This window comes from Mirounga angustirostris, unplaced genomic scaffold (genome assembly GCF_029215605.1).
Source record: "Mirounga angustirostris isolate CCGP_5_RB_7025 unplaced genomic scaffold, mMirAng1.0.hap1 SCAF_13, whole genome shotgun sequence".
NCBI lineage: Eukaryota > Metazoa > Chordata > Mammalia > Carnivora > Phocidae > Mirounga > Mirounga angustirostris.
Window position 1 is genome coordinate 1225211 of NW_026991721.1, and position 11419 is coordinate 1236629.

General features: G+C 48.4%; 1 protein-coding gene across 1 annotated transcript; it reads left to right on the forward strand.

Annotated features, from left to right (window-relative positions):
• Window positions 1-9478: 9478 nt before the first annotated feature.
• On the forward strand, window positions 9479-10837 carry LOC135362316 (uncharacterized). Its single transcript, XM_064576423.1, has 2 exons — window positions 9479-10321; window positions 10535-10837. Exons 1-2 carry the CDS (start codon window positions 9479-9481, stop codon window positions 10835-10837), a joined length of 1146 nt encoding a protein of 381 aa, XP_064432493.1.
• Window positions 10838-11419: the final 582 nt, after the last annotated feature.

An 11419-nucleotide genomic window follows, 5' to 3' on the forward strand; every position in this document is an offset into this window, starting at 1 on the left:
TGCAGCTTTCGGTGGCTCTGCCTGGCTAGGGAAGTATGCTTGGGCCATGATTATTTTATAATCCTGTCATTTCTCCTGCAAATGAGCACTTAAAACCTGGAGTTCTGCAACAGTGGGGCAGAGGGTTAGGGAGGTACTGTGATTTTCCCAAGGCCACTAGCTCTGCCCTAGGTTCTTTGCAGCCCGGGGACTAAATTCTATCCTCTAGCTCACCACCCCGGCGCGGAGACCCCGGCTCTAAGGAACCGGACGTGGAAGGGCGGGGGCGGCTTGGGGAGGGCCTGCGGTTGGAGCCCTGGGCCGTGCGTAGAACGGAACACCTCGCGGGGTTTCCAGCTCCCCAGCCAGTGGCCGCCCGTGTCAGGCGGAGCCAGGTCCGAGCCCGGCAGCCCGCTGGGCCCTGACTGCCCGCCGGTGATCGCAGCCCCGTGGGCCCGTGCCCCCAGCTGTGGAGCAGGACCCCGCGCAGGGCGGGTGAGGCGCCAGGGCAGCGTCGGGGTCCGGTCCGCCCCCGGGGACGGCGCAGGGGTCCGGCAGGTGCGGGCGCAGCCGGACGGTCCGTGCGCGCCCTCTGCCGCCCGCCTGCACCCGACTAGCCGCGGGGAGGACGCCCAGGGTGGACTTTCCTTAAAGCATCCTCTCCGCGCAAAAAGAAAAGCGGGGTCCGCTTTGTCGTGCTGATTTGCAACTCAGGGTTTCAACCGATGACTCATAGTAAACGTGTATCCATGGCATTACTTTTCCCACAACCTGACTTTTTTTTTTTTTTAAGTCGTCATTGTTAACAATAAAATGCCCATCTCCGTTGTCCAAGGAGGTGGGCTTGGACAACTGTATGCACCAGGGTTATCACCACCCACATAAGGCCTAGAGCATCCCCTTCACCCCAGGAAGCTCCCTCATCCCCTTCCAGCCAGTTGTCCCCTCACCTTCTGACCTAGCCCTCAGCGGGTGCTGTCTGTCCCTAAACTTCACGGAAAGGGAAGCCTGCCGTGTGTATTCTTTTGGGTCCGCGTTCTTCAGCTCCAGGAAGTGCTTTTGAGATTCATCCAGGGACCTGCTTTCCCACAACCAGGTGATAAATGTCTGTGTGGTGTTGCATTTTATGCATGTACGGTGATATTTGAACGAATTTTCTTAGTTATATGGCAGATTATCTCCATATTTTGGCTCTTACAACCAATACAGTGGGCAGCATCCTTCTATATGTTTTTCATAACACATTAAAGATTATTTTCTTTCCCGGTTTTTAATCATGATATTAAAAAAAAAAACTGGCAAACACAGAGAATGATATAACAAACATCTAGCTCCTAGACCCAACATGTCAGCAGTTTTCTAGTTTTGTTTCAGACTGGAAAAACAGCAGTCCAGATCCTGGTGGCTCCCTAGGTCTCTCCTGCCCTGTCTGGAGGCAGCTGATGTTCAGAGTGGCGGACGTCTTGCCGGCTCTGTCTTTATCATTTAACGGTGTGTATAGGTCTTGCATACAGCACATGTTCTTATCTTGTGTGCCTTTAAATATTCGTGTATAAGTATAAGCACAACATTAGTTCTTCAGTTTGCTTTTTTCCACATTCCAGCCTGTTTATCCTTGTTGATGCGGGTGAGCCTACCCCATCCATTGTGGCTGCTGGATGGGTTAGTATTGAATGAACAGACCCGTTACTTAGCCATTCCTCTACTGATGGACATTTAGCTTGCTTGCAAGTTTTTCTACATGCAGTAATGCTGCGAGGAACATTCTGGTAAATGTCTCCTTGCACCGTGTAACTCATGGTCATCCCCACCCGCTGTGTCAGCACCACCTGGGACTGTGTTAGAAATGCAGACTCCCAGCCCCCACCCAAGCCTGCTAAGCCAGAATCTGTGTTTTAACAAGTTCAGGAGATTTGTATGCACATTCAGTTTTTGGTTTTTCTTTTTTGCATCATTTTATTTAATTTTTCAAATTATCATGTAGTAACATTGACTCATTGACTTTTTTATTGTGGTAAGATATGCATAATATACAAGTTGCTATTTTAACCATTTTTAAATGTACAGTTCAGTGACATGATGTACTTACACATTGTGCAACCATCACCAGCATCCATTTCCAGAACTCATTCATCTTTCCAAACTGAAACTCTGTCCCCATTAAACGCTAAACCTCTTTGTCCTTTCCCTAGACCTGGCATTTTACTTTTTGTCTCTGTGAACTTGACTCCCCCGGGATTCATGAGTGGAATCTTGCAGTATTTGTCCTTCATGTCTGGCTTCTTTCACTGAGCATCATGTCCTCGAGGTTCATCCGTATTGTAGCAGGTGTCAGAATCTCCCTGCTATTTAAGGCTGAATAATATTCCATTGTGTGGCCAGATCACATTTTGCGTATCCATTCATCTGTCGATGACACTTGGGTTGTTTCCATCCTTTGTCTACTGTGAATAATGCTGCCATGAACATTTGTGTACGAGTATTTTTGTTAAAGATTTTATTTATTTATTTGAGATAGATCGAGAGCACGTGAGCAAGAGGCCGAGTGTGTGGGGGAGGGGCAGAGGGAGAGTGAGAAGCAATCTCCCTGCTCGTGGGACTCAATCCCAGGGCCCTGGAATCATGACCTGAGCTGAAGGCAGACGATTAACCGACGGAGCCACCCAGGTGCCCCAGTGTACAAGTATCTGTATCAGGCCCTGCTTTCCACTCTTTTGGGGATATACCCAGACGTGGAATGACCAGATCCTATGACATACATGTGTAGCTTCTGAGAAACCATCAAACTGTTTCCCACAGCAGCTGTACTGTTTTATATTTCCTCCAAAAATGCGCAAGGGTTCCAATTTCTCAACATCTCAACAAAATTGACTCTTTTGGGTTTTGACACCTATGTAGATTCAAGCACCATCATCATAATCAGGATACAGAATGGCTCTGTCACCCCAAGAATATCCCTTGTGCTATTCCTTTATGGGGACATCCTCCTCCCACTCCTACCCCTTGGCAGCCACTGGTCTGTCCCCATCAGTATAGTTTCGTCTTTTTGAGAAACATCAGAGGAATAGAATCACACAGTATATAAACTTCTGAGACTCCTATTGCCTTTGAGGTTCATCCAGGTTGTTGGGTGTATCAATAGCTCATTCCTTTTTATTGCTGGAAAGTATTTGATGGCGAATTTAAAACACCGTGTACCCAGTCACTTGCTGAAGGACATTGGGGTTGTTTTCAGTTTTGGGGGATTATGAATAAAGCTGTTATAAACATTCCCATGCAGGTTTTTGTGTTAATATAAGTTTTCATGTTTCCAGAGTAAATACCCAGGAGTGTGGCCACTGGATCACATGGTAGGTGTAGGTTTGACTTACAAGAAACTGCCATTTGTATATCAACCTTTGAGAGATACCATCCCAGTGCTCTTGGGCCAGATTTCTCTGAGGTGTGTGCCCAGAAGTGTGGACATCAGGTTACAGGATATGCCTACCTTTAGCTTTCTGGATGTTGCTAAATTGCTCTCAAAGTGGGGATATAATAGTCACCCACCAGCGGGTTGTAAAAGCTCCATTTTTTATGATCTTTGTCAACATTTGGTGTTTTGATTGCAGCTGCACTGAATTGCTGGGTTAATTTGGGGAGCACTATCAGCTCTTCTCATCCATGCACATGTTTAGCTTTTAAGTGTTCTTCCATAATGCTTTATAATTTTCTCCAGAGGTCTTAGCCATGCCTGTTAGATGTATTCATACTTACCTCATAATTTCTATTGCTGTTGGGAAGGGGTCTTTGTAGAAATCATAGTTTCTGATTTGTTGTCACTTGTCTGTAGGCATGCTTTGATTTAGCCTTTCTGAATTCCTTCATTAGTTCCACCAGATTACCTATCAACTCACATGGACTTTCCAGGTAGACCGTCATATATCTGTGGATCCCCACATTTGTTTCTTTCCAAACCTGACATCACCCATTTCTTTTCCTTGTCATATTGCATTGGCTAGGATCCTCCATCATAATGTCAAATGTACATGGTGATGGTAAGAGTCTCAGCCTGAGTTGCCTACAAAGTAGCCAGAGGCAAAGCTTAATGCAAGTGTGCTGCTGAAGGGTTGATCCAAAGGAAGCCAGACTGAGGGGGGAAAGAAGTTGCAGCTGGTTGCTTGTCTATACAGGCCATCTCCAGGGAGGCCTCATGGAGACACTGCATCTCAGGACAGTCTTCACGGAGGAAGAAAGGAGAACACTTTATCCTCCTGTTTTCCATAGATCAAAGTTCACTTCATGAGGAACTTACTTACTTCCCTGAACTTTTGTGTTGTGTGTTTAATCAGCTCTTTTAGGAAACCACTGGAGGAGCCAAAGCTTCTGTGGGTCCAGTAAAGTTGGACCCGTGTGCAGAACCTCCTGGGGCTCTTGTTGCTGCAGGCATAATGAAGGTCAAGGAGCAAGGAGCTCTGGAAGCAAGGCCAGGGACCAGGGCTGGAGAAGGGCCAATGGATAACGGGAGGGTAACAAGCTGGGTCCTGTACAGTGGACATCCATTCTGTTAACCAACTTTAAGGAGAATATTCTATAGTTTTCCAATCTGAATCAGCTGTTCACAAAGCCTGGGATCTCCCTGCACCACCATTGGGTGGCTCATCTGAGCATCATATTCGAAACAGCCATAAAGATTTGCAGCCCCTGGCCCCACTGTACACTTGCTGGGCCATGACACCTTGCTCCTCCCTGTGACAGAGAAACCTCAGCCCCATGCTAATTCCCCTTCCCCTGAAGACCATCAAGTCAAGATACAGGGGTATGGGTCAGGTAGTAGGGGTGCCCAAAGAGGTGTTTGTTCTCAGGCAAACACTGGCTCTAAGTTTCTCTGGCAGAGGGCACTTGACCTCTGTGAGGATCTTGCTTTGTGGCAGCCTTTTTGGTGTGAAAGGTGACTGATGACCCTTTGGGGCCTCCCATAGTTCCATATGTGGCCCAAATTTCTGGGTGCTTGCCTCATTTATTTTATATTTGTGGACCTGCTGTTTTTAATCATCACCTCTACCATGTAATGTGGCTAGGTCACTTTGGGGAACATTTGTAATCCTGTCCATGGTTTATGTAACACTAAGAAAACTGCCTGGTTTGGGGGGGCATCTATCTTCATCCAGGACATTTTAGGCCCTAACGCTTCACAGCCTCCCAGGAGCATAAGACCTCTGGGTGCTGAAAATGTGGAATGCTCCTTAATGGCTCACTGGTTGTTGTCAGGTGAGGCGCTTGCCCTCGGGCTGCCCATCTGTCCCTGATATGGCCAGTCAAGAGCAGCCTTAGCCCTAGGCTTGGGACAGCTCTTCCTGTGGTGTCTGTGGGATTTTATCAGCCTTGGGGATGTCTCTCTGGGTTTGCCATACCGTGGTCATTAAACAGAAATCCAAATAGCAAGTCTGTGGAGTGGATTGTGGGAGATGCCTGCTGTGGCCAACACCTGGGAGAGCATGACCTTTGTCAGTCCTGGGCACCCAGACCACCACTGTTGCCCAGTCTGTTGACCCAAAGGGCTGATTCCTCTCCTCTCTCTCTCTCTGTTGGTCTGTGTCTCAGGACTTTGTGGGGGGTCATTGCCCTCAGGGATGGTCCTGGTTGCGGCTGTCAGGAAAGGGTGCAGTTATGCTCTCTCTGTGTGGACCTGGAGCTCTCCTGGACCCCTAGCCCATAGGGAAGCCAGTGATCATCATGGCACCACTTAGATGTCACTCAGCCTCTAACCATGGACTCCACTCATGTTTATTAACAGATGTTTTAGTTTCTATTTCTTCCACCTCTTCTTTGTTCCTTTTTTCCTTCTTTCTTGTTTTCTTTTGGATTCAATTAATTTTTATTCAATTTCTCTTTTCTATTAGCTGTTGAGTTCTGTATTCATGTATTATTCTTTAGTGGTTATCCTAGAGATTACATTTTATATCCTTGACTATTATAATATAATCAATTAGTAATATCAATTAGTAGTCTCATGACTTCCTGAACAAGGCAAGAAACTTATAGCTGTTTAATTCCATTTGTCCCCCTGTATTTTACTTCCAAAAATGTTAAAAATCTTACAGGACATTAATATAGTGTTTTAAGCAGTTTATTTTCTTTAATACTTTCTCACATATTTACAATTTCCAATGCTCTTTACTCATTCCTGAAGTCCCATGCTTCTGTATGGGGTTCTTTTCCTTCAGCCTGAAGAACTTTCTTTCCTATTTCTTGTGGTATAGGTCTTTTGGAGATAATGTCTCTCATCTGAAAACAACTCTATTTCAGTTGCATTTTGAAGGTTATCTTCGTTAGATGTAAAATTCTAGGTTGGCAGTTTTTGTTTTTTTTTTTTTTTTCTTTCTTTCTGCACTGTAAGATGCCATTCCATGTCTTCGGGCTTCTGTCACTTCTATTTAAAAATCAGCTGTCACTCTTATGGTTGTCCTTTAAAGATAATGTGTTATTTTTCTCCTGTTGCTTTTAAATTTTTCTCTTGATCTTTGGTGTTTGGAAATTTCCCTATGGTACGCCTCTGCATGGTTTTCTATTTATTCATTCTGCTGTGAGTTTGCCGAGCTTCTTGAATCTGTAGATTCATGGTTTTCAACAATTCTGGAAAAATATTATAGCATTTTCTCTTCATATAGCCTTCACTCCATTATTTCTTGCTTCTCTTTCTGAGAGTCCAGAAATAGGTTTTAAACCATGTTTCCTAAGTCTCATGTTCTGTACTCTTTTTATTTTCTGTGTTTATTCTTTCTGTGCTTCAATTAGGATATTTTCCATTTATATATCTTTGTGTTCGTTCTCTAAACGTGTTTTCTGTTGTTAAACCCATCCAATGAGTCATTAATTTTAGGTATTTCAGATACTGCATTTTTCAATATAAGAATGTTCTTCCATTTAACGTTTTAAAATGTATTCTGATTCTTTGCTGAAAAAGCTTATCTTTTCATCCATTTTGCTTATCTTTTTCTTTATTTCATTTAACACATTTATCATAGTTACTTTAAATCTATGTTTGCTTATTCCAATATATGGTTTATCTGTGGAGATGCTTCTGTTGTTAGTTTTCCTCTTGATTACTGATCACATTTTCCTGCCACTTCCTGCATCTAGGACTTTTTGAGAGTATGCCAGATATTTGTATAAAAGGGCTATGGAGGGTCTAGTTGATATGTTTTAATGGGGCACTTGGCCTTTCCTCTCTTATCGCAGTAAGGCAAGAAGCTGAACACTCCAATCCAGTAGAGACTGGGCTGGGTTTGGGCTCATTGCGCTTTTGTGAGTCTTCTAAGTGTGGCTCTTCTGGTATTTGGTTAAGAGCCTGGCTCCTCTCTATCGCCTCAGTGCTTCAAGGTTGTGTGGAACTCTGTTCTTTTCCTCAAATATTTTAAGCTTAGCTCTTTAGTTTTCTGCTCAGTCAGCTTCAAAACTTGGAAAATGTCTTACAGGACATTTGTCTTGTGCCTGAGGCAGAAACCTTTTTGTCTAGAAGGACTTCGTGTGCTAAGTACCATGAGGTTACTGGAGATTTCACTTCGCCTGTAGAAGCCTCAGGTCTAGTTTCATGCCTTTCATAGCCTTGGAAGTTAGCAAATGTCCCAATTTTCTACACCAGCCTTGGTGGCAATGGCAACAGTTTTGTGGGTTTTCTTTCTCCCAGTAGAGTCCCTCCTTCTGGGTCACACCTGATGATCAGCCCACACCCAGAAGTAGCTAATTCCCCAAAGGAAGAAAACATGGTGGTTGATACTCAGTTCATCTTAGAGAGCTTTCCCTCTTGAGACTTGTTTTTCTCTGGTCCTCATTGATTCTACAGTGCCCTCATATTATATATGTATTCCACTTTTTACAAATTGTGGTAAAATACACACAACATACAATTTATTAGCGTCTTTTACTCTATGGGTTTTGAAACTAATTTGGCCTTTTCTAGTTGCTGTAGCAGGATCATCGACCTTCCATGAATATTACATCCCCTTTGGAAGTAGAAACTTTGCTCTCTTGGCTTTTACACATCATCAGCAACCTTCATAGTTGAGGGGTTAGGAGGGTGGGCTTGGAACCAGACTGCATGGTTTTCAATCCTGGCTCTGTAGCTCTCTACGTTGGGACTGTGGACAAGGTGTTACTATCTTGTGGTTTCCCCATGGGGGGAAGGATCAGTTCTCTGCCCCGAACTGGTGCAGATATCAGACTGATGACACCACACATACACCAAGAGCGTAGGAAAGGGTTTATCACTCACGTAATGAGACTCTGGGTGAGCAGGGCAGGCACCCAAGCTGGTTTGGAATGACTTGAGTGAGGAGAGGGAATGTGCTTTGGTTTTTATCATGTTTAGGGGTGGGGCTAGGCCTAGGGTTCCTGCATACGCTGGAGTTTAAATGCTTTGAACTTCCCTGCCGATGGTAATGGGCTTTCTCCTTGGCTGCCTGGCTGGGGTAAAAAGAAGGTGGGGAACCCCTGAAAACTGTCAGTGGTCCAACGTCAAAGACGGTGTTGGGCTCTTTATTCCATGTACTCTCTCTGTGCTTCATTTTACATCCATAGGCCAGGGCTCTGTGAGCATTTGCTGCAGTGGCACATGCAAAGTACTTAGCACAGCACCAGATCCACACAGGAAACAATTAGAGGCGATTTCATTTTGGTCAGATTGCTTCAGGAAAGACAATAGAGCCATGCCCACCTTGGCTGAGCACGGAGCTGTGGGGAGGTATGTGCCAGAACTTACCCAGAGGGCCATCATAATGAGTCCATCTCATATGGCTGCTTTAGCATGCATTTCCTATGAGGAAGGTGCTATATCAGCAACCCATTTTACAGGTGTGGACATAGGTTCTGGGAGGAATAATGATTTGCTCAAGGTTCCTCAGTTAGCTGGCTGTAGGAAACACACCGAGTATTTGCAGATGGGAAGCAGATCAGCGTTTGCCAAAGGCACTCTGGGAGCCTAGGACAGGTGGCCTGTGAGCAGGTCCAGGAACTGAGCATGGATGCAGGTGTTATTCCAGTTCACATCCCCTCCCTCCCACCGGAGAGATGGAAACAGATAAATACATCAACACAGCAATGGGGTTCTGGGGCAATGGCTTTATTAGATGCTTCAAGGACAGATATCTGAGAAATTAGTGACTGCAGAGTGAGCAGAGCTGAGGAAGCCCTGTGTTGCCCTGCTCAGATGTTCTCACCGCAGAAGGTACCAGGCAGGCAGGGCTTGGGATGGGCCATTTTTGCAGGTGGCTGGGGACAGTCTCCAGGTGCTGGGGGGTGGGGATCTTGGAAGTCATTCTTGGATACAAGTGCCCACTATATTCCTTGGCAGGAGATCAAAGAGCAATGGTCATGGTGGGAAAGGGAGGAGGGTGCACCACAGGGTGCTGGGCTGGAGGAGAGTCTGGATCAGGGGTTCAGGGAAAAGGCAGATGATGGCTGTGCTGGAACCCATGACTCCTGATCAGGGATGGCCCTGGCTTTGGTAAGAGTCCCTGTGACAATGGAAAATCAGATCTTGTGCTGGCAGCAAACTGGGACGCAGCAGCTGGACTGGGAGCAGGATGACCCACAGCCTGAAGAACAGCAGCAGGGTTTGCAGCAGCTGGACTGGGAGCAGCCACAGGAGCCACATGAGCCACAGCCCCCCTTGGAGCCCCCACAGGAGCCACAGCCCCCCTTGGAGACCCCACAAGAGCCGCAGCCCCCCTTGGAGACCCCACAGGAGCCACAGCTGGAGCAGGTGCAGGCGGGCACACAGCAGCAGACGGGCACACAGCAGCCGGAGCCACGGCCCCCACAGCCGGAGCCGCAGCCCCCCTTGGAGCCTCCACAGGAGCCACAGCCCCCCTTGGAGCCCCCACAGGAGCCACAGCCCCCCTTGGAGACCCCACAGGAGCCACAGCCCCCCTTGGAGACCCCACAGGAGCCACAGCTGGAGCAGGTGCAGGCTGGCACACAGCAGCAGACGGGCACACAGCAGCCGGAGCCACGGCCCCCACAGCCGGAGCCGCAGCCCCCCTTGGAGCCTCCACAGGAGCCACAGCCCCCCTTGGAGCCCCCACAGGAGCCACAGCCCCCCTTGGAGACCCCACAGGAGCCACAGCCCCCCTTGGAGACCCCACAGGAGCCACAGCTGGAGCAGGTGCAGGCTGGCACACAGCAGCAGACGGGCACACAGCAGCCGGAGCCACGGCCCCCACAGCCGGAGCCGCAGCCCCCCTTGGAGCCTCCACAGGAGCCACAGCCCCCCTTGGAGCCCCCACAGGAGCCACAGCCCCCCTTGGAGACCCCACAGGAGCCACAGCCCCCCTTGGAGACCCCACAGGAGCCACAGCTGGAGCAGGTGCAGGCTGGCACACAGCAGCAGACGGGCACACAGCAGCCAGAGCCATGGCCCCCACAGCCAGAGCCGCAGCCCCCCTTGGAGACCCCACAGGAGCCACAGCCCCCCTTGGAGACCCCACAGGAGCCACAGCCCCCCTTGGAGACCCCAAAGGAGCCACAGCCCCCCTTGGAGACCCCACAGGAGCCACAGCCCCCCTTGGAGACCCCACAGGAGCCACAGCCCCCCTTGGAGACCCCACAGGAGCCACAGCTGGAGCAGGTGCAGGCTGGCACACAGCAGCAGACGGGCACACAGCAGCCGGAGCCACGGCCCCCACAGCCGGAGCCGCAGCCCCCCTTGGAGCCTCCACAGGAGCCACAGCCCCCCTTGGAGACCCCACAGGAGCCACAGCTGGAGCAGGTGCAGGCTGGCACACAGCAGCAGACGGGCACACAGCAGCCGGAGCCACAGCCCCCACAGCCGGAGCCGCAGCCTCCGGAACAGCCACAGCAGCTCATGGTTCTGGTGGGTTGAGGGTGGAGCAGGTCAGAGGAGCAGGTGCAAAGGACAGGTGTTCAGGTGTGGAGCCTCCTGGGCTGGGCCCTTTTTATATGTGTCTAGTGGCCTCACAGGGCACAAGGTGACTTCCTTGTGACTGTTTATACTGTTTTTCCAAGCCCTATTTTCCCTCTTCGCCAGTGCCTTCCTCCTGGCTCAGGTGAGCATCCACTTTCTGTTTCCTAAATTTGTCTTTTCTACCTTTGTTTTGGGCCCTATAATTAGAACCTCAGCTCCAGGATATCTGTGTTTCCCCAGGAGCCCCAGGCATTGGTCACCTGCCCTCTCTGCTGGCCTCAAGTGACCCATTGATGCTCCTGCCCGGGTGCCCTTACCTGTACTGTGCTGACCTCCCCCAATATTCTTCTTACATGTTTAGATTGTAAAAATCATCCATGGTCTTTACTGGAAACAGTAAAAATCTAAAGAAGAAAATAATTCCCATAATCTTGTCATCTTGAGATGACATTTTGGTTGGTTTCTGTAAGTATGAATAAGTGTATTATGTTTATGTTGCCTCAGTTTACCCATGCCTTTGTCCCTTCTGGGAACACCCTA